Source organism: Notolabrus celidotus, chromosome 18 (genome assembly GCF_009762535.1).
Source record: "Notolabrus celidotus isolate fNotCel1 chromosome 18, fNotCel1.pri, whole genome shotgun sequence".
Classification (NCBI taxonomy): domain Eukaryota; kingdom Metazoa; phylum Chordata; class Actinopteri; order Labriformes; family Labridae; genus Notolabrus; species Notolabrus celidotus.
In genome coordinates this window covers 14,228,084-14,255,573 of record NC_048289.1, presented here as the reverse complement: position 1 = coordinate 14,255,573, position 27,490 = coordinate 14,228,084, and the positions used below count along the sequence as shown (strand labels likewise).

At 41.5% G+C, this 27,490-nt stretch overlaps 1 protein-coding gene across 4 annotated transcripts in view; it reads left to right on the top strand.

The window, feature by feature from the left end:
• Window positions 1-27,490, top strand: part of LOC117830438 (ankyrin repeat and fibronectin type-III domain-containing protein 1) — a 223,704-nt gene that overhangs the window by 175,608 nt on the left and 20,606 nt on the right. For all 4 annotated transcript variants that reach the window (XM_034708559.1, XM_034708558.1, XM_034708562.1 and 1 more), the window contains 6 exons: window positions 16,225-16,444; window positions 16,654-16,861; window positions 22,977-23,174; window positions 24,004-24,117; window positions 24,312-24,409; window positions 26,572-26,662. In XM_034708559.1, the coding sequence (XP_034564450.1) occupies window positions 16,225-16,444; window positions 16,654-16,861; window positions 22,977-23,174; window positions 24,004-24,117; window positions 24,312-24,409; window positions 26,572-26,662 (929 nt within the window). The remainder of the gene's footprint in view (window positions 1-16,224; window positions 16,445-16,653; window positions 16,862-22,976; window positions 23,175-24,003; window positions 24,118-24,311; window positions 24,410-26,571; window positions 26,663-27,490) is intronic.

Below are 27,490 nucleotides of genomic sequence, written 5' to 3'. Positions count from 1 at the left end.
AGTCCTCAGGCAGCTGATGAAAGGAGTTTGAAAGCTTTCCATCATGAGGGCTGCCTTCCCGGTCCCCACCCATGGGACTCCTTCCCAGTCTCCCCTCTTGTTGCTTGGCCTCTACTCGGTTATCTACCCATCCATCCTGCCGTGCGTCCGTCCATCTGGCATCCCCCCTTGAGCTTCCTGCTATGTATTCTTGGCTCGTCTTTTATACTTCTCTCACCAGTGGGAAAATAGACCTGGATTAAAGCGGATCTCACACTTCCCTTGCACTTAATTTGGTCAAGCAAAAAATGTCCAAACAGTCACGGGTTTTAAACTGTTTCCAGCTTTCTAATTGCTGTGCAGACTACAGTAGCTGTTCAGTAGAGTTACTTTGCGGTTTCTGGAGTTACAGGTGTGGGATTCTCTGAGGTCCCATCGAATCATGCTAACACCCAGTGTGAGGTCTTACGAGGTCTTTTGTCGGCCTTACGAGACCTACTGTGTGGTCTTGGACTGATGTTGCGTTGTGTGGTCCGCCAGCAGAAATGTGGTGTTAAGTGTATGAGCGTTGGGAGTGTAATGTGCAGTGTGAGGTCCTTTACTTTAACAGCTTGGTGTTTTCCTCCCATACTGCCGGAGAGGGGGACCTGGCCTTTAAAGTTCAGGCCCTGATTGATGTAGTCTGGCTTTAATGAAACACAGTGGGTAGATTGGACATGCTCATTTACGAGAGGGACGGTGGGGGGCTCGGCTACAGCTGGATTCTGACTTTCTCGGGGGCGAGCCACCGTTACGTGAGTGTGACTGGCCTTTATGTGACATAATAAACAAGGGACCCCAGGAGGAGAGATTCGAGGTTGGGGGCTGAGTCATGATGCGGAGAGGTGAAACAAGGTCGGTCCGGCTTCTGACAAGACCAGCGCTGCTCCTCTGGAATGCAGTGTCATGGTGGTGGTCAGAGGGAAAACACATGTGGTTGTAGCATCAATTGAAAACATCCCATGAGTCAGCTGCATTTTTAGAATTGTTGAGCATGTGTTGCACTACCTGTAGTACTAGATGTCTTATTATTTTGCTCAATTTTTTGGATGTACCCAGACCTGGCTAGTTGTAGAGACAAAACTGTAAGCCTTGAGTTAAATTAAAAAACTAATCTCACATATAACCACAAGTTGAAAATTGCATGTGCATTATTTCAACTTTTCTCTCTTTTTTTTTCCGCCAATCTGTTTCAGTTTAATTCTTAGTGAGTCTTTGTGTCCTGAGATAGAGGCTGAGAGGCGATTAAAGGAAGCTCTCTCTGGAATGTTTTTGTCTTTAATGAAAGTGAAATGTGGAAATGTAGGCTTATCCACCAATATGTCTGGAAACCTCCCTGCAGCACTCAGCAATAAAGCAGTCTCAGCTGACTTAACACTTTGCTATCTATTTAGTGGACCACTGCCGTTTATGTCGATTCCAGTCAGATACCCAAACAAACTGGGGCTATTAAGGGAATTCTGAGCAACGGCAGCCCATATACAAGCTTGAAACAGGAGGCGTTTTGTAGCTCTATCAAAGTTTGTAAGAGCTGGCAGGGCCTTGGGGAGAATGTGATAATAAAAGATAATGGCAGTGTTATTGTTATTAGTAATCAAAGTAAAAGGCCTCTAGGGTATGAGTGGAGAAAAAGTAGAGGGAAATAGAGGGGGGAGTGTTAAAAGGAAAAAGGTTTTGCTCCTTATTAGACATGTTCCAGTCCCAGAAACCATTAGTGTTGGAAATTATAATGTACACTTGTGACGTCATTGGTAAAAATGTAGAGGTGTCTCTTTTGAGAATACAAATAAAATGTTTTCATCCTCCATTTCACAACACTTTTGACATTTCACTACTTATAGACATTAAAGGAATTATTTACAGTGTGAAAACATTACTTTAATATCTTGACTAATTAACTCAGCTGAACACTGGTGTCCTGCTCCTCATGAGAATATAAGCTACCTTGTTTTCCTGTGCACTCAATGGACACAGGAGACATCCAGTACTGTCAATACTTGGGTTATAAAGGGACACTGTATTTCCTCCAGCGTAGGGCCAGTAAATAAGTCTTTATTTCCACATCCTCTCATAGTGACAGAGAGGTAGTTCCAGTCATTTGCAGAAACCCCTGAGTACAATATAGAGGCAGCCACGCGTGTCCGCCAAGCAGTCTTTATTTCCCAGATCGGTTCCCCTGCTGTACGCCTGGAGAGGAAACTCTATACATAACTACTTAAACATCTATGTGTAATACAGCATTCGAAGCTTGGACCTGGTGGAAATTGTAAGAGTGCAGTTGGATGATATCTTAACTAAAGTGAAAGCAGCCTCCCTTTCCTATTATCAATATGCAAACTAACACACACTGTGTGATATAGAGAATGGTAAAACTTGTGTATATCAGACTTTCATTTTGATATTCACACTCACATACATCCACGAGCAAACACATTGTTATAGTTAGCATTGTGTTGAGCTGGGTGTGTAAGGGGGAGTAGGGGTTACCAAGTGCTAATCCGTATGAGCTGTGCTCAAAGGGAATCCAAAAAAGAACACAGAGAAATCACCAAAGTCTGGGTGGAAAAAAGAGGGCAACGCTCAAGAGGCACGGGTGTAAAGTGGTTTTGGACAGTTTGCCACTTGCCTCATTTGGTTCTAATTTAATTTCATATTCCCGGCTCTTTCTTTTTCATCCTCTCTTCAGACTTTTCCTTTCTTCAGCGCCTGAGAGCTGTCAGTTCAAACGAGACGGACAAATGAGGCGGTTATAGATGGTCATAATTTTTCTTTAAAAAAATTCTGATCAGACTGTGCTCTTAAAGAGGACTGAAGAATGGGATTGATTCCTGCTTGTGCTGGCATGTCTGACATCTTACTTTTGCTTTGTGGCTGATGTAGAATTACATCATCCTTAGAATGTACTTAACATTCAAAAAAGTTATGACACACAGAAGACCAGGAGCCAGAGAAGATGTTGTAAGGTCTATATTGTTTGAAGAAAATATGGTATGGTATCATCTGTTTCGGTTAAATGGGTGGCGTCACTTAGACTACATGTGTGTTTTATACAGACTAAAGCTGCAAAACAAAAAATTATATGAAGCCAGGCAAGAAATTTTCCCTACTGTTAAATGGATTTATTTCCTCATTAAATATTTTCTTATGGTCTTAATCAGCATTATGTAAGTAGGAGTCCCAAATAGAACACAATCTACAAATAGGCATGGTTTGCTTTAGGGCATTGCTATCTATGAAGGTGCGTGATGGACCATTTTCTGGTTCCATGAAGCCAAGATGGTGATGGTCAAACCGCCTAACTTTAGACTATTGACCATGTCAGATAGAAGAGCTAGCAAGGTCCTTGAAGCAGGTTAACGTCCACACCAAGCGGCAACCTCTGGTCTAAAAAAAAACTGCAGTTCATCGAGGATCCGCTTGAGGCTGGCTCCGGAACTACCTGAAGTCACATACACATGAATGGGAAAAAGACTATCTTTACAGCAGAAATACACATGTTTACAGCCTGGTACAAAAGACGAATGTAGTCTGGATAGCTCATTTCTCGATCGGCACACACTGTGAGGGGGGGGTGAATTTTTTTCTAACGCGGCAATTTCAAAGATATTGAGATTACGAATGTTTTTGTAATTATTGGCCTGGAATATTAACTTGTTGAGACCGCTACACTGGAAGATGAGCAGCTATAGTTTTCAGTCCACATGAAGGAGCAGATATTCTGCTAACCTCCTTGCTTTTGGGAAGGCCAGAGGGCAGTTCTTTATTACTCAACGCACACACATTTGTACACAAACATGCACTGACACACAAACAAGCTCAGACAACAACAAAAAAGTACTCATTGGCAAACTCACTAACTGGCATGCCTATAACTATTAATTAATGCAGTTGAACTAAGACATACAGTAGCTGTTTATTTTTATTTTTATTTATATTTATTTTATATTTTTTATTTTTTTGGATGCATAGCATCAGACATGCATGCATGCACACACATACAAACATGCACTCAAATATTACCACACACTCACACACTCCTGACTCTGGATGCTGCGGGCTACACTAAGGGAGATTTATGAGGCTGGCTCCCTCCTGTCCTGTGTGTCTCCGATTTGATACTCTGGTTTCCACTCCAAACCTCAACTCAGCACACAGACACAGAGAGACAGGGGGCTGGGAGGGTGGGTGGCTGGAAGAGAGGAGGGGGAGGGAAAGAAGTGGGATGTCAGAAGAGACTGAAATAGGTAAGAAGAGGAGGGCTGGAGGAGAAGAAGGAGGAGGAGGAGAGAGTGAGAATGATTGAGACTGAAGTGGATGAAAAGACAGATTGAAAAGTTGATGAAGAGAGACAGCCAGAGTGAGTGACGAAGAGCCATGAAAACTGGACTGCAGAGTTGGAAAGAGAGACGAAAAGGGGGAAGTTAGGAAAAAAAAGTATGGGAGAAAAAAAGCCAGTTAATATAGTGTGTCTGTGTGTTTCTTTCTGTTTGTGTGTGGACAGACAGCCAGTGGGTCAGGGGGTTAGCATGGCTCTATGTGTTGCGTATAAGCTGATAAAAGACAACCAAGGCAAGGAAACTGAACCATTTTGCCCACTTTTTATGTGTGCGTGTGAGGGTGTGTGAATGTTGTGTTCAGGGTCAGAAGCAGAGAGAAAATCAGCTGAGGACCCAGGAGGCTTGTGGTTTGAGACAACTCTTGGAAAATGGCTAACAGATCGAGATAGGGAGCCCAGGTAGTACAAGACTCCACACCCACGTCATGCACAAAGGAACAGGAGCGCTGCGAGGGCCAGTAAAGTGGAAGTCTACGCACTTTTGTCCTCTCTTTATTTATGATTTCTTTTTCCCACTTCAAACTCAATCAGTCAACAAAGTTTCCCCCACAGTCTTTGTAAACCCTCTTTCTACTAACATATTTAGCAGGGAAGACCATTAAACTAGAGTCATCATTATCCTATCAAAATTAATCTATTTGTTTTAAAAACATCTCAAGTTAAATTAATGTCAACTGTAGACAAAATAATTTTTTTATTTTAAGGATAGTAACAGCAACCTTATGAAAGGGTTAGTATTAAATCATGCAATACAGACATGAGGAAATATGTTGTTTCTTCGTCTGTCACCTTTAAATCAAAATAGGGCCTTTAAAAATGTGTAACACCTAAAATGTATGCTCAATATGCATTCAAACTCTATATTTAACTGAAAGTAGTGCAAAGAAAACATATCAACAATTTCAGAGTAAAGTTCTTCAAAGCAAAATGGTAAATTACTTCATCATCTACAGTACATGATATCATTTAAATATTCTCTGTACAGATAACTGACACTGGATGGCCATCATCTCTAGGCTATCGTGCAGCACTGCATGAAAACAGACATGACTCTGTAGTGGAAATCACTGCATGGGCTTAAAATTTCTTCTAAAAAAACGTTGTCTGTGAACACAGTTTGTCACTGCATCCACAAATGCAGGTTAAAACCATACCATGCATGAAACCACATACTGTATACACATGATTGGGAAACTTCAGTAACTTCTCTTGGCCCGACCCGATTTAAGATAGACTGAGGCAAGGAGAAAACTATACTGTGGTCTGTCAAATAAACAAAATTTGACATTCTTTTTGGAAATCATGGATACCATGTCCTCTGCTTTCAAGAGAGGAGGGACCACTTGACTTGATACCAGCACACAGTTTGAAAGCCAGCATCCTTGACCGTATCGAGATGCATAAGTGCCCATGGCATGGGTAGCTTAGTAACCTCCCTGCAGCACTGACTTGTCTTCCGTGAAAAACATTTGATGCAACATGAGACAAAAAAATTGTCGATGGAGACCCTGAACTGTTGAGCAGCTGAAATGTTATTTCAGGCAAGAATGGGACTACATTTCACTTTCAGAACTCCAGAAACCGGTCTCCTCAGTTTTCAGACGTTTATAGAGTGCTGTTAAAAAAGTGGTGATGCAACACAATGGCAAACATCGACTGTTGCCAGCTATCACTTTTGCTGTGTTCATTTTTTTTTACATGCCTCCACTTAACCACCCCCAGCTTCAACCAAGTGTTCACAACTTTTGGTAGGATAGGAATCGATAGGAATAGAAATTTCCCATTGGGAGTCCATTCACTATTGACATGAAGATTTATTTCAGTCTATATTTATCATATCTATTTAAATCATGAGTGTGTACTTCTCTCACCTGCCAGATACATTTTTTGTTAGTACACACACAACCATTTCTGCTCTCCATGCATCCATCCATCTACAGCAGATATCCAATCATGAGAGGAGGTTATTTTGTGTGAGAATGAAAGTTGCCCTTTTACAGAGGATCTATCATATTGACCCCTCCACCCATGCACCACCCTCCATCTCCATCCCAAAGAAACAGCCGTGGGACTTTAAACATGGCGCCCGGCCGGCGTGTGACTGAGAGAATTGGCCAACTGGTGGCTTCAGTGGCCAGGGGTCGCCCCCACCCCTCTCTTCTCCCTGGCTGGGTGGGTGGCATATGGCGGCCCAGGCAGGGACCCCTTTGGTGTCACACACACACACACACACACACACACACACACACACACACACACACACACACACACACACACACTGAGAGACACACAGAAGGCCTGGAGCCACCCAGGCTGGGCCCACGATCGCCGTGGGAGACATGGTGTCACCAAGCCTCTGACAGAGGAGGGGTTGTGTGTATGTTTGTGTCAGTGTGATCCCACCTTAGAACCCCTCCAACCCACCCCCATCCACCCCCCTCCTGAGAACGTCAGCCGCTGCCCGTCGCCACATCCCCATGGTGACTCCGCTGTTGTCTCTGCTCATCAAAATTAGAGAGATTTACCTCTGCGTGCACACACACACACAACACACGCACACACATAGAGCCAACAGGTGGCAGGCCTTGCTCAGCCCAGCGGGAACACTTCAAAGGTTAAACATACAGCAGGCCGCCCACTCTTTCTCTGCCGATCTCCCAAGGGAGAGGGAGAGAGTGAGAAGAAGAGGACAAGATAAAAGGGAGGACAGAAAAAGACTACAAAAATAGGAGAGATAAAGAGCGGCGCAAGCATGTAGTATGTTATGGAATGTACCTGGCGTTCACAGTTTCTTCTGACTCCCCAATGCTGCACACATCTCACACTTCAAAGTGAGTCACGTATGAGTTGAAAGCATAAATAAAAGCAGGATGCCTACAGGGTTTTCCACTTCACTTATTTTTTGACTAGGTGTGACTAATAGCAGATGTGGAAAAAAGCAACCTGGGCACCAAAGATGGAAGCAAGGATTCATCATGATCAAGTAATGATCTCAGATTTTCATTATCAAGTGCAAGAAGTCAAAAAGAACAGCCTGAGTTCCTTCAAACAAACAAAAACGCATAAATATCAGTTAAGGAAAACAGCACAGAACACTTTCTCTGTATGCCCAGCTTATCAAAAAGAGAAAGCTGAGGCTACAGTGGACAGACACAAAAACTGGATGACTCAACAGCGGAAAAATACATCCTCTAAATGGTGTAAACAAAACAACAACAACTCTATCCTGCCTGGTATCAGTTTTGCCTGATACATGTGGTGCAACCAACTTTTGTTTTCTCGTCTGCTTGTTATCAAAAGAACATCATTCCATGTCAACAATCTGCTGATAGGTACATTGCTTCCAGGCAAGTTTCCAATGCACATCTGGAAGGATCATCCATCCACGGCTCACTGTGGGGACACGTCGGGGCTTCAGCGAAAGAGGATGATTTTAACAAATGTGAACCCCTGAAATGTTAAGATATCCCTCAATAAAATCTCAGCCTTAAAATAAGACCCGAAAGAGCCATAAGAGTGAATCTCTGCTCGTTGCTGCACATATGCATGCATATGTTTCAATGTATAAGCATGAATACGTGTGTCTGCATTTGTTGTGTTAACATACCAACTTAGTGTGCATGAGGGGCTGCAGGTCACAGTGCTGGTGTGGCCTCATGTTGTCTATAAGCTGATAAGAGCCAAACAGAGGAGACTGCCATATGAATTCTAGTGATACTGCCCCCCGATCCCCATTTCTCTCTCTCTCTCTCTCTCTCTCTCTCTCTCTCTCTCTCTCTCTCTCTCTCTCTCTCTCTCTCTCTCTCTCTCTCTCTCTCTCTCTCTCTCTCTCTCTCTCTGCATCCAGCAGCCTGCCTGCTTCCAGCCTGTCTGGTGCCAAGACTCAGATTTCAGAATTTCCTTCTACAAGCCACATTTAGAGCAGCCAGCGTACTCCGTCTGTGTGTGTGAGTGAGTGCGTGTGTGTGCAACTTTCTCCTCTCTCACTGTCTGCCTCTCTGACCCCCACCGCTCTGTTTTCAGAGCACACTGTCCTTCTGGTGCCGCTCTTTCCCTTTTCCCGTGTCTCCCTCTCTATCCATCTAGTCACCTCCAGTTCTTTGTTTATTTTTACGAGACTTGACCTGAGCAGACGACCAATGTAATACATGTCAGCGAATACGAATGGTCATCTGTGCCTGTGTGTAATAAACATGGTTGGACACACTAACAGGCAGCAAAGATATATGTGTCTGCAGGGTAGTAAACTAGCTCCTCGTGAGGGGTTTGTGAAGCGGGGCGTCCTGTTAAGTCACAGCTGACTTAAGAGTCCTTGTGATATCTTGAGAAAGATATCCTCTTGAATGAAGAAAGGAGTCAATTAGACAATAGCCTTTTTTGTTGGTTAATTTAATGTGATCTCTTGTGAGGATTCCTTGGCTTTTGGAGCCAGCCTCAAGTAGACAATGGAGAAACTTCAGTATTTTGCACTTTGTATTGGCCTCATTTTTCAACACTGAAGGTCAGTTGCTTGGTGTTATCACAAAGTTCTTATGAAATACAGATTTTAAGTAATTTAACTGCATATTCCTCACATTTATCACCACCTACATGCTAGTATCAGTCTCAACAGTGACCCCAAATTTTGCTGTAAGATATTTTTAATGATATTTTAGATTTTTTTCAATTCCCTGAAGTATTCAAAATGCTGAATCATCTGCACTCCGGACTGTAACCTAAGTTTTTTAGTGTTGCATTTCAACATCCCTCCACTATAACTTTCCACACTGCCAGTCACTGACAGGGGCACAGCACCTACAAGCTGGCAATGGGTCTCTACTCTCTCCCAACCCATCGATTTTTTCTGCCTCATCATTTTGCTGTTTTCCTTGAGTTTCAATTCCTCTTTTTTTCCTCACTTGGTGAAAGTTCAAATTCTGCCAATCTACTTTATTTTAAAGAAATTGTTTCACTGTCTTTGTGGAGGTGTTTTGGATTACATACATATTTTGTGTATCTGTTTCAATGTCTCCAGAGAGAGCTAGAGAAACAAGCAGATACACTCATGCACTCTTTCATCTTTTTCTGGCAGCTACACGCTCATGCACGTATAGACATACACATGCACACCAGGCAACAAAGCATGGAGCTTCAGACTCTTTGTGCCTATTTGTGCGTGTGGTGTACAGAAATATTCCATTGTTTATAGTTTAATGTTATTTGTATTTATAGAAGCTACAGGCTTCGGCCAGAATATTTTTCTGCTCGCATGAAATTTCATATTGTCTCAGCAATTACTATGGTGGTTGGCTTGGTTGAACAACTTTTTTGAAATTGTATTTAGAAAGTGGTTCTCTAATATTTTCAAATGTCAAGACTGGGTAACTCCAAATGATAGGCAGGGTGGTCGAAACAAAAGCATATTTTGTGAGAGGGAAAAAAGAAGACAAAAAGGAGGGGTGCCAAAATGAGAGGAAATTGAGTCAGAATTTAGAAAATAGAAAACTGAACTTGTGATGGCGAGAAAGAGGAAAACATGTATCCAATCCAGAGAAAAATGAACAACCAGAACAGTACAGGTGTCTTGTTACTGTGGATAATTTCATTGCAAACTCACCAAGATATACAGATTTGAATTTGGAAACTTAATCATATTGACAGTCCAGGCAGGTATGTGTGTTTCCATGAGTGAGAGTGGGTGATTCAACCTGTGCTGATGACAGCAGATTGGATGGATTCATCATTTCTTACAGTTCTGATCTTGTCACTTAAACATTGCAACATAAACTGGGAGTCATCTGACTTAGCAACATTTTCCACTCTTCTGTCAGTTTTCTGATTTTCCTTGAAGTGTTTCTGAGGTTTCCCTCTGCACACTAATGTAACAAGTTGCTATGTGCATACTTGTGGCTGCTTCTTAGCGTGCAAAGAAATCTCAGAAATTCTGCGATCCAGGAGCCAACAATTTTCTTTAACAATTTTCTTCAATCACAGGTCTTTCCCATCTTGACTTTTACTCAAACTCCAAGTATTTGCCTAGACTATGTCTGCATATTTAAGTGTAGAATTTGTCGACATGTGACTCACTGTCTGGAGAACTAAACTGTTTGGGTAAACAGACTGATATGAGCTCCAGTAACAGAGAATGTTGTGTGAATGTGTGTGTTTGCTGCTTGGGGGTGTTGATTGTTTGTTGGGCTTATGCAGTCTCGCTGGAGCAGGCTGAGTGTATTTGATGTGGGATTGATCGGGGGCCAAACATGGAGTCTGGCTTTTGGTGGAGACTTTGGTTTCCCTAGAACAAATGCTTCCTGTTTCCCAACCTGGTAAAACCGTAGGAAATTGTGTGACATAGACAATTCTGTGCTTTGATCTCTGGTCATTTATTCAGATTTTTTGTAGTGGTGGTAGTTTTGGTCAAAGGCAATGTCTTCAAGATGGTGAAGGTGTCAATAAAAACTGTGTCTGGTTTGTATCACTACTTAAACCTCTCTAGCCAACTTCTGTTGTCAGTCCTCATTCAGTTTATATGCTTCACTTGATGTTTCAGTTAAGTACAGTATGATAATGTTGCTTTGAAATAATCTGGATTATTACATTTTCGTAAGTACCCTTTGAACTTTGGTTACATCCTTTGGTTACTGAATGTGTTGTCATCCTCTTTATACAGTGGGGATGGGGATCTAGGCACAGTGCTAGGTACATTCTCACGTTATCCATGATGTGAAAACAATGAATTTCCACCCTATCTGAGATTATGAGAGGACATTGTGATAGGATATGATATGACATGACCCAGCAGGACACTATAACAAAACAGTATAACAGAATTTAACTCGATTTGATCCCATACCATCCCATCCCATACCATACCATACCATACCATACCATACACTTCTTTGCACCTGTAGCTAAATCTGTCTTGAACTAGCATGTTACATGAAAGCTTGATTAGGTTAACTATTGTAGAAAATCTTTTGTTTATAATTGCCTTTTACATTCCCATTCCAAGAAGTACAAACAATGCTCTAACAAGTGAAAAAACTCTCTGTGTCTGTGGCAGCTTCATGGTGGCCAATAGTTAAACATTTTGTAACAAAAAGTTTTCTTGCCTGAGAATGAGACATAAGTTCCTTAGATATAAATAATATGAACGATGGAATGCAGCCCTCTTTACCCCGCTAATTCTCGTCAACCTGACTTCCAGATGTTGTCTCCCTATGCGCGTTTGTGTTGCCAGAGAGGAGGGGTTGGGGTTTTTTCAGTTGTACCATTTCAAAATCTAGCTTAGTCTTGCATCCAAATATCCTACTCCAGCTTTAAGACTCCTGAACAGAAGTATTAATAAATAAATAAAAGCATGCTATTTTAGGCTCTAGATTCCCCTTTAATATTGTTGAATACAACCAGTGTATTGCCTTGCTTGAACAAAGGGTTTGAGAGTAAATAACTGCACTTAACTGGTTTAGATCTGGAAAATAAAAGTTTTGATTTCAGTGAGAAGAACACTTTTTTCTCTTTTGCCACCTACAGCTGCGGGGTTCCTCAGGGATCCTTTCTCAGGCCTCTTACTTTCTATCTGTGCATGCTTCCACTGGATTCCCCTCTTAGGATTAAAACAGAATTACATACCGCTACTTGGCATTTAAATGATACCCAGCAAAATGTATCTTTATTTTTCCTCTTCAAATAAATTGAGAGTAAAATTGAAAGTATCCTCCACATTGTCTATCCATGCTATGTGAAAGTAACATTTATTTCAAATTGTCAACAGGAAGAGGTGAAATCATAGACCTTTGCTATTCAGGATTAATGACCATTGTCAAGGGGTCTTGTCCAATAAGAATCAAGTATTTATCACAGCTGTGTGATGAGTAAGTAAGCCAAGTAATAATGCAACATAATCACAATCTTGAGATTATGAGAGTTGTCATCAGAGCAGAGTGTCAAAGCAGTCATCTGACTTGTGATGGGCTGTTCCGTCTGCCCTCCCTGTTTGTTTTATTTTAAATCTCCCCTCTCTGCTTGAATCACAGTTAGTATTATCCTTTGTGGTCAATCAGGGGAAGTATCAATTCCAATAATATCTGAATCAATCGATCACTACTGAGACCTATAAAAGTGGTACCCACTCCTGGGGTTCATTCAAGCCGCCTAACTAATGCAGTAATGCTTAAAATAATGAGTATCAAACAACCAACTTGTCTTTGCAACAATTCATAATAACCTTTGCAAAGGTACCACTGCACACAGCAGAGTGATAAGCAGAAGGGAAGAAGCTCTCTTTGTGTGTCTCTTTAGACACACTTAGTGCTAAGGAAAACAACTCCTTATCTGTTGTAGGAGCAGAATTCGAAGGTTACACAACCAATCTATTTGTTGAAGGAGTAAAAACTGGCGTCAATGGAAAAATACTAAATAACTAAAGCAATAGATATGACTGAGGAGAGAATTACTGTTACGCTAATCAACAGAAACAATATTATATCGACTTAGATTGTTAAGCAGTCATGGGAAACCCAATGTATTTTTCTCTGTGGGTAGTGCTCACCATATTTATTCAACAAATGTGTTTCTGCAAGACATCAATGACAGAATTTATTGACAGTAGATCATAGTTAAATCTTGCAGGCAGTAATGAAACTAAAATGAGCTGTTAGATGAGGAACTGTGTGTGATCGGCTGCAGAGCTCAAACTCCTCATCAAAGAAACCAACTCTTTCTTAAATGTGTTAGAGTGTTACAAAAATCTAATGAACTTAGGCTGAGGAATAAGGAATATAAAGCATACTGAAATTTGCCATTGGCAAACAGAACAAATGAAGGGATTGCTGAAAATCTAATTTAAAAACGATTGATTCGTCAGCATCCTTACCCTTTCTGAAACGCCCTGTTTGACATTTTGTCCGTATGTTTGAAATGCCTTTTTACCTTAATGTCTGTAATCTTTCACAAGGCTAGGGGGCATGTCATTGGTGAATGACATCCAAGTCTCATGTGTAGGATGCAGCTTCCCTTTGAAAGTAAAGACACACACGCACACACACACACACACACACACACACACACACACACACACACACACACACACACACACACACTAATACACCCCACACACTACGTTACACACTCCCTAATGTCGTCAGAGAGTGATGGGGCACCGTCCTGCTGGCAGAAAAAGTTTGTCTGTTCCATCTCAGGCAAATAACAATAAGCCCGGGCTGGATTCCAATGGGCTTTCTCTTTGAAATGGGATACCAGCACACGCATTACAAATATATCTCTTGTTTTATCTTCCGGGCCAGGCCCATGGAAAAATTATTCCAAATACCTGCCGCGCTTTATCTGCAACCCTGGAATAGGTTAGGCCCAGCCGGGAACACGAGGATGTCTAAAATAAGGCCTCTATTACGGGATGGAGTGGAGATGGATGGGACAGAGCGGGAAGGGACGGGTATCGGGGGTATTTTAGGTGTATCGGCGCTGTGAAAAAAGGCTTGTTGCGGGGGCTTGGAGCTGCTTTAAAGTCTACAATGTGGGCCGCCGTCAGCTGTTGTACAAACTGCATGTGTTGGGGAGGGTTTGTGTGTATTAGTGTGTGTGTGCTGGTGTGGGCTCACACGTCCGTAGTGGAGCGTGAGTATAAATAACATTTTTCCTACAGATGTTCTCACCTTGACAAATCTGTTCTTGGCCTGTGTGATACTTCTTGGCACATGGTACGATGGCCCAACGTAACTCAACCTTTATTTACTTTGCTCAACCTCTGCCGGCGCCCACTCAAAGTATTGCTTTTAAAGAACAACATTTACATTTGCAGTATTTAAATGATGATGTTTTCCAGAGTGGCTGATAGCAAGCCACCATTTCCCATGGATTTCAAAAGAACACAGAGTTTGGAACACGTTGACCTCTGCAGGGATTCAGGTTATGACCCTTTTAAGATTAGGTCAGGGAATCCCAAAAGATATAACGGCTTTCATTCAAATATTTTATGGTTCTCATCTTCTTTTCTCACTTCTTTGCAACATGACTTGAGCATGAAGGTCTCTAGTGGGGTTTCATGCCGGAATAACTACATCTTTATACTATAAATACTCTTTGATTCCAGTCACACTGCAATAAAATGGGGATTCAGAGTGGAATCAAGACCAAAAGAGGGGCGTTAAGGAGAGAGGGAAGAAGAGGAAGAGAACATTGGAGAGAAATGTGAGGCAATACGGTGATAAGAGGAAAGTACAAGGGGAAGGACCAGAGCAGGAAAACAGAAAGGGGATAAGGCGATAAGAAGAGAACAAGTTCAAAAGATATCCAGGAGGTGAGAAAGCTGTTGAAAAGTACGTCCTTGAGGAATTCAGTTGTCTCTCCGCCTATGCTTGGTGGGACCTGTAAAGGAGTCTGTCAGCATCGCCTGTAGAGTCCTGCTGACATCTCCGTCAGCAGTTTAGAGTGTGTGTGAACGCCACGGACCAGACTCACCCTACAAACACTGTGTCATGTATGTGGTTCCCATGGCAGAGTGGAGAGGGGTAGCATAGTTGCCATACCAGCGATGCCAAGACACCAGTGGCGAGAGATGCCGATCTTCTGAAACTCAAAAGAAGGAGATGATATTAAAGCCAGCACAGGATAAAAGAGAACTGATAATGCCAACATGGTACCCACCTGGCGGGTCAGTGTCATTTATCACCATGCCATAGATCAGTTGTGTCCAGGCCTGTGGTTTCAACCCCCTCCAGAAGGGAGCTCTATTCAAATACCCCTAAAGGGATTGATGAAGTTGTTTGAATTGAATTGAATTGAATTAAATTGAATGTCATTTTGAGTCTTATTGTAAAAAGGGGACTTAGAAATACAAACTGGAAACCACTCAAGTAAATCACTCCAATCAGCATCACAATATTTGTAGTTGTATTAACTAGGGCTGCTGTTGACAAGAACCACATGGTATGATACCATACGCTACGAAACGTTCCGTAACCTTCCGTCACATGATGTTTCATTGCGTTGTGTTACGTTATGTTACAATATGATACTATCAGGTAAGACACGATATGATACGATATGATAGGGTAAGGTACCAGCTCCACCTTGTATGTTTGTTCGGGGCTGTAGACGTGTATAATGTCTTTTTTAGAGTGTAACCATTTTGAATATATCTAAAAATAATGTCCTATTGCTTTGATTAATTGCTGCGCTAGCTCGACTACTGCTGCTCTAAATCATTGCTTGCAGCATTTTTAGGCTCAAGAAGCCAGCCTTCTTGCCAAACACTGACATCTACGAGAAAGAAAGGGTCAATTTTAATCCACCTAGTATATTGATAGGAGAGCCTGGAAAATGAAAATGTTATTGTATAAAACAAATATTGCATTACTTTGCTGTAGAGCTCTAAAGTGTGTCAGTGTCTGGCATGCAAAGGAGGGTACAGGGTACAGGGTGAGTCCTAAAATATAACTGTCACATTCAGTCCTTTGACTTTCTGCTGCTATTTTCCAGAGCCAGAATCAAAGCTTGGGTGCTATAAAGCAGGAACAGTTTCCCTTTTTTAATATTCTCCATTCATAGAATAAAAAAAGATCCAAACAAAAGGTGTAATTGAATTAAATCACAAATTATGGGTTAAAATGTCAGTAAAAAACAGATGACCTTTTTCCCTTCACTTTCTTTTTCTTTTATCCCACCATCAACAGCAGAAATGACTTTTGACACAAAGTTAAAATATTCAAAAGGTATGAAATGAAAGGTTGAAGGTTGCTTCATGAAAAAACTTGAACCCAAACTCAAATTACTGATTCAAGAAGTGAACTTAATCAGATGTCATTTTTGCTCTTTTTATCCAACTTTTCGTCTTTTTCCTCTCATCTCTTACCCGCCCATTTCTCTTGCAGGGCTGACTCTGCCAAGATGACGCAGCCCATGAGGGGGGACCAGGCCCACCAGCCGGCCCAAACCCGCAAGGCGGCCAGCTTGTCCTCGCCAAGTGCGGCCCGCCGCCTTTACCGCAACTTGTCTGGAAAGTTCCGTGTGGGCACCAACCCCCCTGCCCTGGAGGACAGTGTGGTGTCAGGACGGGGGGGAGACAAGGAGAGGCTGCGCAAAACCACCATAGTAAGTCAGAAAGAGAAGGGAAGGGGAAAAAATAATAAGCCAGGGAACACTGGAGACTAAAAATAGTCTGGGAAAACATATAGACCAGGATAGTACAAAAACCTCAGAAAGTAGCAGCATGCGCTCACCCATCTTACTTTTATTGAGCAGACCAAAATATAGAAGCTCTGATCTTTTTTGACTTTATGTAATCCTTCTTTGTTTATCAGTTCCAGAGTAGTGACGCCTTGTTTGAGGCCGTGGAGCACCAAGAGCTGGACCTGGTTCAGCTGCTTTTGTCCCAGTACAGTCTGGAGGAGCTGGACCTCAACACCCCAAACAGTGAGGGCCTCCTCCCCCTTGATATCGCCATCATGACCAACAATGTGCCCATGGCCAAGCTGCTACTGCGAGCGGGTGCCAAGGAGAGCCCCCACTGTGAGTATAAGAATACAACATATTTGTAATACCTCTACATTCCAGTGAAATGAACACACCATAATATTTACATGCCAGGTTGTTCTATGCTGCAGTCACATTCAGGGACAGATGCTTAAATGCTGTTGGACTGAAGAACTGATGTGGACCAGGTTGCAACTTATTTAAACCTTGTTTAGATGAAAATTTTATCTGCTACCTAATTGATCAGCAACTTACAGAACAACGGGTGGCAAAATTTGGAGAGACATTTGACCGTAACAACAACATATTTGATGTAAAAAAAATGTGTTTACAACAGTGAAGGCACAATAGCTAACTTTAACTTTTTCAACCATATCCTTTGCCTTCCCTGTTGTTAGCTAATGTTTCCAAGCTACTTCTTAGCAAGTTAATGATGGTTGGGAATTTTCCCCTTGTCATTCTATTATGCAACTTTTTTAGAGGATGTTTTTAGGGTTGAATGCCAATGCTAGCATTTGCCTAAAAGTAACTAAAAATACCAAAGGGTACCTGATAAGTCATCCAAAATATAATTAAACCTTGAAATATGGCCCAGTGTTCCTCTGGATTTTACTCTATCCATTGTCCTCTCTGCAGCTGATCGACAGCAGTGAAATGGAAGCAAGTTTCATATGTTTTGTTGAGGTGAAGCAAGCAGAACCAAAGGAAAGAAAACAGTCAAAATTCAGCACAAATTATTTAACATGGCTGAACCAGGGGTGCAACTCGCTCAGCTGGAGGTGAAGCTTCCACAATAACTCCTCCCCCTGGTGGCTGGCTGCAGTATAGGTCAAAAACTCTGTCTCCCCCATTCATTTGAATGAGGCTGCAGTCAAACTTTAAAAAATAAATACACATCGTGCAAATGTTTCTCACATCTGTGTGCTGTGGTGATATGTAGTTATTATTTGACTGTTTTGTGTTCAAGGCCTCTTTTTCTGAAAAGTTTCTTCTTCGTTAGTTATTAGAGTTTAAAAAATGGGGTTTTACTTCCAGATTCACTTTGATTGACAGCTGCTGTAGAGGGAAACTCCATAGGATCTTGTGACGGTACGCTGTATGGCGGAGCTCGTTACCATGGCAACACAGAAATTACTGTGGCAACCACAGAAATTCTCTCCAGCACAGACTCTGGCTGCACAATGGCTGTGCATTCGAACAGGGTTTTTTGGCTTCAAAACCGTACAACGGGCAGAGGTGGAGCAACACTGTCCATTTTATATACAGTCGATGGGCTGAACACCGGACCACAGAGTCTGCGAGTAAACAATGTCAAATTAGTTTGCAGAGTGTGCCTAAAGTTAGCAGAGCTAGCACCACCAGCCTTCAGTCTTTCTTGCAGGTTGCGCTCTAGTTTAGTGGTTATGTGCCAGTTTAACCTGACACAGCCTACATACAAGTTATCTCCACTTTCTACATCAAAATACTGCCAAAACCGCTCCAGGCTACGAGGTCATCACTGTTCGCCACCTGTGCTTGCTAGTATCTCGGTAGTAGATTATTATGGTATTATGGCACCATCCATTATCTGGACCTACGGCCCACGCTAGCTTATACTCAACATATGACCAACTAATAATTCTTGAAGCATACTCTTACGAGCGTACTTGCTGCGTCATTGCATGTATTTTTTCAATGAAAGAGAAACCATAAAACCCACATCGTAGTAGTATACTCACAACAGTTGTAGTAAGAAGTTAATCTCTTCATTCTAATGCATAGTTTAAAAACACACTTGTTGGGATGATTTCATTTTTGGTGTTAGCACAATGGAAACCCATAACATATTTAAAATTGAGGTGACACAATCAAGCCTATTGTTATAGTTCCGACAATAACACTAAGATAATCATCAGATAAACATGAGTCTAGTATCTCTAATCACCCTTTTTTCTGCTGCAGAATTTCTTTTTGGGGTCACCGCTTTTTCTCTGTGCTTACAAGAGCAGTGTTTCTCCTTTATAATGAGTCTATTGTATTCAGTCAAACTTTTTCTTATAAAATTTGACAGCCCCCTACTTTTGTAGGGGAACTTTGGCTTACCCACAGGTGAATCACACCAGAACAAATGCTGCCTTGGCTTTGTAAAGAAATCAAGTTGATTTGCCTGATCCTTCAGCCCAAACCTATCCAATAAGCTGCCCTCAGGCCGAAGCAGGCTCTTGAATGACCTCAATCAGATGCTTAAATCATTTTTCAAAAACATCTATAAAAATGCACAGAAGTATTACACTTTTAGAATAATTATTATGAGAAGTTTCTGCTCACTCTGTTGCCAGAGTTAAATTCAATTTGTTTATCAGTGCACTGTTTAATGTTTTGATGATCATTATTTTTCAAGGGGTTATTTAGGATGTTGATTAGTTATTTTTCTCATTTATATGGCAAATTAACTTTTTTTTCTAAGTTTCAGCCAAGACTAATAAAGCAAAGGGGAGAAATTGGAAATAGATGCTCAAAGCCACATGTCCTCACAGAACAACAACCTACTTCTCTTTTGGATTTATATAAAAGGCATTCCAAACACATTTGGATTCCTTGCTCCACAGATCCAAAACTGTAAAGGTTAACATGAGGCACATTTAAAAAATTTGGCCAATAGGCTGAATGAAACATGGATGTAGTCCAAGTGATGTCACTGATTGGTTTCTGTAAAAAAAAAACATTTTCAAACCGGGCTGTCAACTCGTTTATCTCTTGCCACCGAAATAGTGTTTTCATTTGGCTGTTAACTGCACTTACAAGGATTTGCAGACAGCCTCAAGTGGACGCTCAAGGAACTGCAGTTAATTGTGCTTCCACATTGGCTTCATTCTTCACCACTGGAGGATGCCGCATGATCTGGCCCTTCCATAAGGGTAATTAATTAGACCTGCTTTAGCCAATCAAATCTAAATGAGTTAGATTTTTCCAATCACCAACCTAACCCTTTGAAACTTAATAACATGAGAGAGCCAAAACCACAAATGTCACACAATGACAGATCAATGATCGTGTTACCTACATGGATTTAGAGTGGATACCAGACCATGGGTTTACAGAGCCAAACTGAGGGAATCAACAAGTGCCGCTGTGAAGGCCAAAGCTGCACTCACAACAACGTGCTGCCAAAGTTTGTGCCAGCAGACACACAACTCATAACACAGTCACATATCATGCACACCAGTAATGCATTCATTCACACGCCATTTACAAACTCACACATCTCCCCTGTTTTCTACACACTGTGAAAACATATTAAAGCTAATGAAGGGCTGGTAATAGTGATGCAATATTAGTCATCTTTGTAAGCACTTTTCACTGTCTGTGATCTGCTGAGCCTCCGCTCCCCTCCTCTGCTAATGATTAGAACTCGCCAGTAAGGCTCCTAAGCTGTTTACACACACACACACACACACACACACACACACACACACACACACACACACACGCACACTTCTCTAGAGCTGAGCCAGACGTTTTATAAAGGTATCATTAAATTGAAAACACTTGAATGAAAAGTGATGTTTGCTCTTTGATTGTGCTCAAATAATTCACGAGTGTGAGTTATACGTGTGTGTGTGTGTGTGTGTGTGTGTGTGTGTGTGTGTGTGTGTGTGTGTGTGTGTGTGTGTGTGTGCGTGTGCATGTGTTTGTGTGTAAAAAAGACTCAACTGGAGGAAAATAAGTGAAAAAACAACATCACATAAGAAAATAAAAGCTGGCCTCCTACTTCTCTAAGCCTGTTATCAAACTCCATGTGTGGAGATTTGACATTAAAGACGCTGCAGACTTTTCCTTGAGCTAAAGAACCTGATCTTGATAGTTATTGATATTTCTTGCCTTCTTTGTGTGTTGTTACCAGAGAGACAAGGGCAGACAAAAGCAATCAAACAAATCCTCTCAAGCAGCCTCACACACACATAATAAACCCCTCATCTTATTGGATAAAACCACTTTTAATGTGCTGTGGAGGATGCCAGCTTGATGTGAAATAAGGACAAGTCAGGACACACGTACATACTGGTGACAGCCTCTGGATCTGTTTTTAAGCCTGGGAAAACTGGAAATGTGCAACAAAAAGGCCCCCAGCTGTTCTAACTGTCTATGTAAGAGTTTCTCTAACCTTTCCAATCTTAAAACTCTTGGCTCCCTCCCTTAAATAACCTGTTTTAGAGTTGATAAACAGCCTTTTAAGTCTTCACACAAAAGCTTGAAGAGAACAACAAAACTGACACCCAGAAGAGACGTGGGATTCAAAGAGCCCACAGCCGCCAAGGAGACACGGAGCAAGCCGCAGAATTAAACACCCAGATGGACATTTTGACACGGAGCTTTAAACTTACTGTCAACAGTGGAATCTAACGCTCAACAGTGGAATCTACAATGAACAAACACAGACCACACAGACTAAACACAGACACACACCAGGCCCCAAACGCTGTGAGGATGAGCAGCCACCAAAGAAGAAGAACAGTTCGCCACTGTCCTGCGTGACCTTAAAAGCTTTACCTTAACTCTTTTATGCTTTAATGTACACGTTAGGAAGCAAGCCAAACTACTATCAATTACCGCAATGTTTGGATATTTTCAGTGGGTGTAACATCTCATCTACTATAGCGATGTGTGTTTTGTTTAAAACATTATTGTTCACATTGTTAAAGTAACACCCTAAGCTTCCTGACAAACAGCTAAGAAAAAAAACATTCCTCTCAGTGAGGCAGTGTGAGGCTGCGGTATATGATATAAATAGATCTATTATACAGATTTTTCCACTAGTTTTGCAGAAAAATACTTTTACAATGTCAGTTTAAAACGATGCCGATGCATGTTCCCACCATTTTGTGTCCCTTTCGAAACCGCATATAAGGAATACTCCTCCCTCTTTTTGTCGCTCTCACTTTCATTACCACATTTTCTGTGTCTTTTTCTCGCTGATGTCATCCCTAAAAAGGGGTATTTGCTTAGTTAAATGAAGTTTATTGAGGAATCTGCCACAGCTTTTTGGCAAACAAAGGCATTAAAAAGAGAGGCCTGCAAAAGTAATTTGCAACGTAACAAGGCAGGCAGACGGTTTCTTGCATTATCAGTTTGTGCATTGTCAAAGTAAGACCATGGTTATTTTTATTTAATTAATCGTGTGATGTACCAATTTTTTTATTTTCCTGAAAACAAGAATAATAGCTGGCTACTTTTAGATTAAATAAAAAAATTAATAATGTTTCTTTCAATCAAGCTTTTCAGTATTTTGAATTTACTCTTAAACCTGGTTGGAAAAATGGCCCATTTATATTTTCCAGCAGTGGTCCAATGCTAACTGTTATGTTTATGCGCTAATATTAAAGTATTTTCATGGTTGTTAAAGTTGTTTTGAAGTTTCTTGAAAATGTGTCTCTGTCAGACATCCTCAAAGGTGAAGCTGACCATTTGCCCCCTCCTTCCTGTTAACAGTGGGGACATGGATCAAACTTCAAAATCAAAAAGCACATCAAATATATTTTTCTCTGACATCCTTCCTTGTCTTGCCCTGTGATAGGCTGGCAACCTGTCCAGGGTGTACCCTGCCTTCCGCCCGAAGCCAGCTGGGATAGGCTCCAGGGCCCCGTGACCCCTAACGGGATAAGCAGTCAAGATAATGGATGGATGGATCCTTCCTGTCATTATATTTAGTTATTTTCATTCTGAGTTACATCAAAATCATATTATTTGTTTTTCAGAGTTCAGTTTTTAAAGTTAGTTACTTGACGCTACAGAACATACACCATGATTTATCAACAAATGTAGCTCTGGCAGCATTGTGGGAACCCGAATAACACTAGAGTCATTAAACCTTCCATTGTTTTGAGAGTCTACTTTAAACTGAAACAAAAAGTTGTTACCCTCTGGTCTGTATTGACCTAAAGGATCTTTGATATTTTATCAGTAAATTAAATGTGTGTTTTTATTAACAGAAGGGTCAGGATGCCATATCTGTGGTACCATGAGGGTATATTGGCTTCATGTTTGTACATCGGGATAAGTCGGAGACGTGTCGTCCATTTTTAAATGCAGTCAGTGATACTTATTGAAACCTTTGTTAATATAATAATGTCTTGACTATTTTCTTCCTCTCTGTCTCTTTCATACATTTTAGTCATGAGTCTGGAGGGCAGAGCGGTGCATTTAGCCACCCTGGTGCAGGAGGCAGAGCAGAGGGTGACGAAGCTCCAGGCCCAGGTTCAGAGCGAGTGTCCTGCTGAGCGGGAGGGATCGGACCGGGAGAGGCAGCTGAAGGCTTGGGAGTGGAGGCTGCAGCTCTTCAGACGCATGCAAACGGGCTTCGAGCATGCAAGTAAGGCTGCAGGGGGACTTTGATGATTGTGTGTGCTGAACAGTAAAGGGAGGTTTGCTTCTCCAGTCCAGGACTCGTCTTTGATTTTCCTTTTTGCACCCTTTTCTCTGTTGGCCTTCTGTCTTGGCTGACTTAATGGCTTCCACACCAGGCGTACAGCTTGTGTGTGTGTGTGTGTGTGTGTGTGTGTGTGTGTGTGTGTGTGTGTGTGTGTGTGTGTGTGTGTGTGTGTGTGTGTGTTAACATTACGCCTGTATTCCTGCTTTAATTTTTTATAGGCATTTCATGACACGCTTGCGGCAGGGCAGGCAGCAGACTCAGTCACACGCACGCACTCCACCCTTCCACAAATCTGCACTTTGATGCATCAACTTTTTTATCCCCCCTCCACTAACTCCTGTAATTAAATGGTTTAGTTGTGTGAACATGGAAGGATATTATACACCACATGTCAACTTAGTGTTAATGTTTTAGCATTTTCAATCAGTGACACCCTTGCTACTTCTCAGCAATGATGAATTTGACAAAACTTGTGAAGATAATAAATCACAGACCCAATTTTGACTTTAAACTACTTCAATTTTACAAGCATCAATTACTTGACAAACTTTTCCCTCTTCTGAGACTGGCCTTTATATTTTGCAACAGACCAGGAAGACCAAATGAGGTCAGCACAGGAGGCTGCCAGTTGTACGCACTCACTTCATACTACTACTACTAATAATAATGTTTACTATATACAGTGCAGGGTCTTAGTCAGCTCGTGTTTACTTTACTGTCTCTTTGATTATTTACTTACTTGCCATGTTTCTGTCTGTCTCCTCCTCAGACCCTCCAGACGCTCCCAGTGTAGTTCGTCTGTCGGTCAGCAGCAGCACCAGTCTGAAGGTGGACTTCCAGGAACCGCAATGTGTCAACTCTGCTGTGGTTACCAAGTACAAAGGTCAGCCTGCGGGCCCATGCCAGTGCTTAATTATAACCAAACACTTGTATTTAAAATGTGTGAAGCTAAGCCGCTAAATGAGACGTTAAGAGTCTTCCAATCGTCAAATTTGTGAAGTTTATAAATCCAGAACTTTTTTTTCCTAAGCTATATTGAAGAAAGTTAAGTCTTTTTGTGTTTGTGTGTATTTGCAGTGAGCTGGAGCAGTGCTCCTTCCCTCAGTCCTCTGCTGGGTGAGATAATAGTGGAGGACACCAATCTGCTGCAGGGCAACATCACCGGTCTCACTTCTGTAAGTTCCCTGGGCATATTCTATTCTCTTCCTGATTATCACTATTATATGAACTACTAAGTTTTTCACATAATTTTTCTCTGTGGGCATTTTAAGTTGAACAGATGTTAAAAAAACGAGATCACCACCACCTCTCAGCTATTTTTAGACATTGATTAAACATTTATATTTAGACCTTATTTCCATAGAAAATCTACGTCTATGACAAGATTCGTCACACATTCATACACATGTTAACGGTGATTTTCAGGTTGCATCTCATATATTTTGCGGCTAAAATGAATGTATTACAGAACACCACAGTCACCTTGGAAAAAGTGAAATGCATGCAGCTGGGTTTGATGCAGCAACCCTCTGCATGCAGATCAGCTACTCTTTACTAGTAACCATCAGCATCCAAGAGTTTTTAAACCATGGATGGGAGAGCTGCAAAGCCCAAGTACAGGGCCATGTGCAATTTTCTTTTTCTCCCTCTGTCATAATGTTTAAAACTGCTTCCTTCATGATGTCTCTGAACCGTTACACATGAACCTCACATCCCATAATGCACAGTAGTTATGATTCTGCACCCCTTTTGCCCATTAGAATAAACTATTTATCAAAATTACAAACTTCAACACGTTTTCAGAAGTGTTGAAGGTTGAAAACGTGTTGAGATTAGATAGGTAGATCTTGGACTTTTAACCTGAATCCCCCGTTTCCAAAGTTGAAATCCCGGTTAGTGCTCACTTGGTTCAGCCAGTTGGCAATCACAAGTTACATTGGCTATTTTCTGAAAGTGTTTTAACTTTGGGAGCAACTATTTGGAGGGCTCCCAGAGCAACCAGCAGTTATTGGAAGAAGCAGTAAAGGATTTCTGGGCCCAGACTTCCTTTTCTGTGCGCTGGTCAGTGTTCAGATTTCAACCGGTAACATCAGACGCCAGATTTGAGCCGGAGTTACAAGACTACCCCTATGTCTGGATTTTTAGCAAAACTTTGACGTAAATGTCTGTTTGTGGAGATAAAGTTAAGTTAAAAAGTTGTCGGAGGATAGCTGATGGGTTTGGAATTGCATAAAGCCAATACAGTCCATATCTTCTGATATTCACACTCAGTTATTTTTCTACAATGAAAAACCAAAGCCCCCTGAAAACTCTAGGGCCTACACTTCTACTCTAGAATATCGAAAACCAAAACCCTTTCAAAGCTCAAATTCTTCTATAAGAGTGCCAAACATCTTATTTGTGATGCTTCAAAAAGCAACACAAATTGCTGCTCCGCTGACAATAAACCTAATCCCTATGTTGATGGATCATGGAGAGACCAGACATTCATGTGTAGTTTTCCCACCTTGGTCTCTGAACCACCACATAAAAGGATTGAATCATGCATTATATGTTAGTTTATGTGTAACAAAGCAACACAAAGAACCACAAAGCCTCAGCTTCTCCAGCTGTTGGTGCTGACTGATAAAAATAATCTAGAACCATTCCCCCTCACAAATCTCCTGGTATTATTTACATGTGAGCTTAAGGCTTTAGCTTTGATGACATTTGAAGGCATTTCCCAAGTGACTCTTCTTCATTACATACATCAAACTCTGCACACTAATTTCAGTCACCATCAGTCCTCAATAATGGGGATGAAGACTTATGTCCTTTCTAAGAACACAACCAGAAAAGTTAATTTGTTGCTGCAACAGTTGCAAAACAGCCTCTGAAATGATAATAAGAGCAGCTTGGTAGCCTGCAACCTGATTTATGTTTGGCGTTTTAAGCAGCATGTAGACAAATGGACGCTCCAAAAGTTGTTTGTTATTGTGTGGGAGAAACCCCTCACCCTTTTTTTAAGACCCCCGCTGTCAGCCAGAGCTCACTCCTGTCACATGACAGGGGTCAAGGCGAGGTCAGGAAGTGTCGGCGGCTGGTTTGATTGATCTGGCTGAGAAAGAAGAGACAGAGGCCTGCTGTCTGCACACTGGGCACGGAGACAGACAAGTCATCCAAATAGACACTTTGCTTTACACACACACAGACATCTGACCTTAAGAGAGACGAACGGATGAACTGACCCACACACATACATATGTATGGTGTTACGCTCATCAAAATCTACAGACACTATTCTCTTGATGTAGCTGTATTGAATTTTGTCCCTTTGTTGTGCATTCTGTTCTTACAGGGGACATATTACTACGTCCAGGTGTCGGCCTACAACATGAAAGGATGGGGGCCAACGCATGTTACTACCCCTACTTGTGCTGCACCTTCAAGTAAGTCATGTGTACTATTGAGTGTATGAATAATGGACATTGCTTCAAAGATGTTGCTACACTGTGCTTTAAAATCTCAAGTTCTTCAATCCAGCCGTCACCCTGGAAACAGAAGGGACTGTATTTGGTGGCCTTGAGGATAGGAGAGGGGTTAGCTTATGTAGGTTATCAGAGCTAATCAGTAACTTCCAGTGGCTATTTTATTAGCTAGATAAAGAGTTAGTTAGTCATCTTGTTTCCCACCGGGTGAGATTCTATTGGATGGTTGATGTTAACCAGAGTTGCTAATTCTTAAGACCAAAGAAGCTAAGGAAATGTGTGGAACAGAGCAAAACCCCTGCTTGCAGTGGTTGAACAAAACAGACAATCTAACAGAAAAATAAAGTATTTTAATCACTACCACTCTGTCTACTGTGGGGGAAAGCTAACAAGAAGTATTCTGACTTCAGTCATGTGGCCAATAAATATATCATTCTGTGACTAACAATACACAAGCTATCCTGCCAGGTACCGGGAGTAGATCCACTGATAACTTGTGTTAACATATCAGTTGAATTTCTCTTCCCAAAGAAGCAAAACATTGTTTATTTGACAGTCATGTGTTGAATAAATCGCACTACAAGCCAAAATATTTGTATAAAACTCCCAACAGGTGCTAACACAACAAACAGAGTATGTTTAGTAGTTGAATTAGCTGATTTGTTTGAAAAAAAAAAAACTCACAGTTCGGATGAAAAAGGAAATCAGCACCTGAAATTATTTTTTCCACCGGATTTAAAGTTGGGTATTTCACTGTGGGGGAATATTGGGATTGACCATAGACAGTCT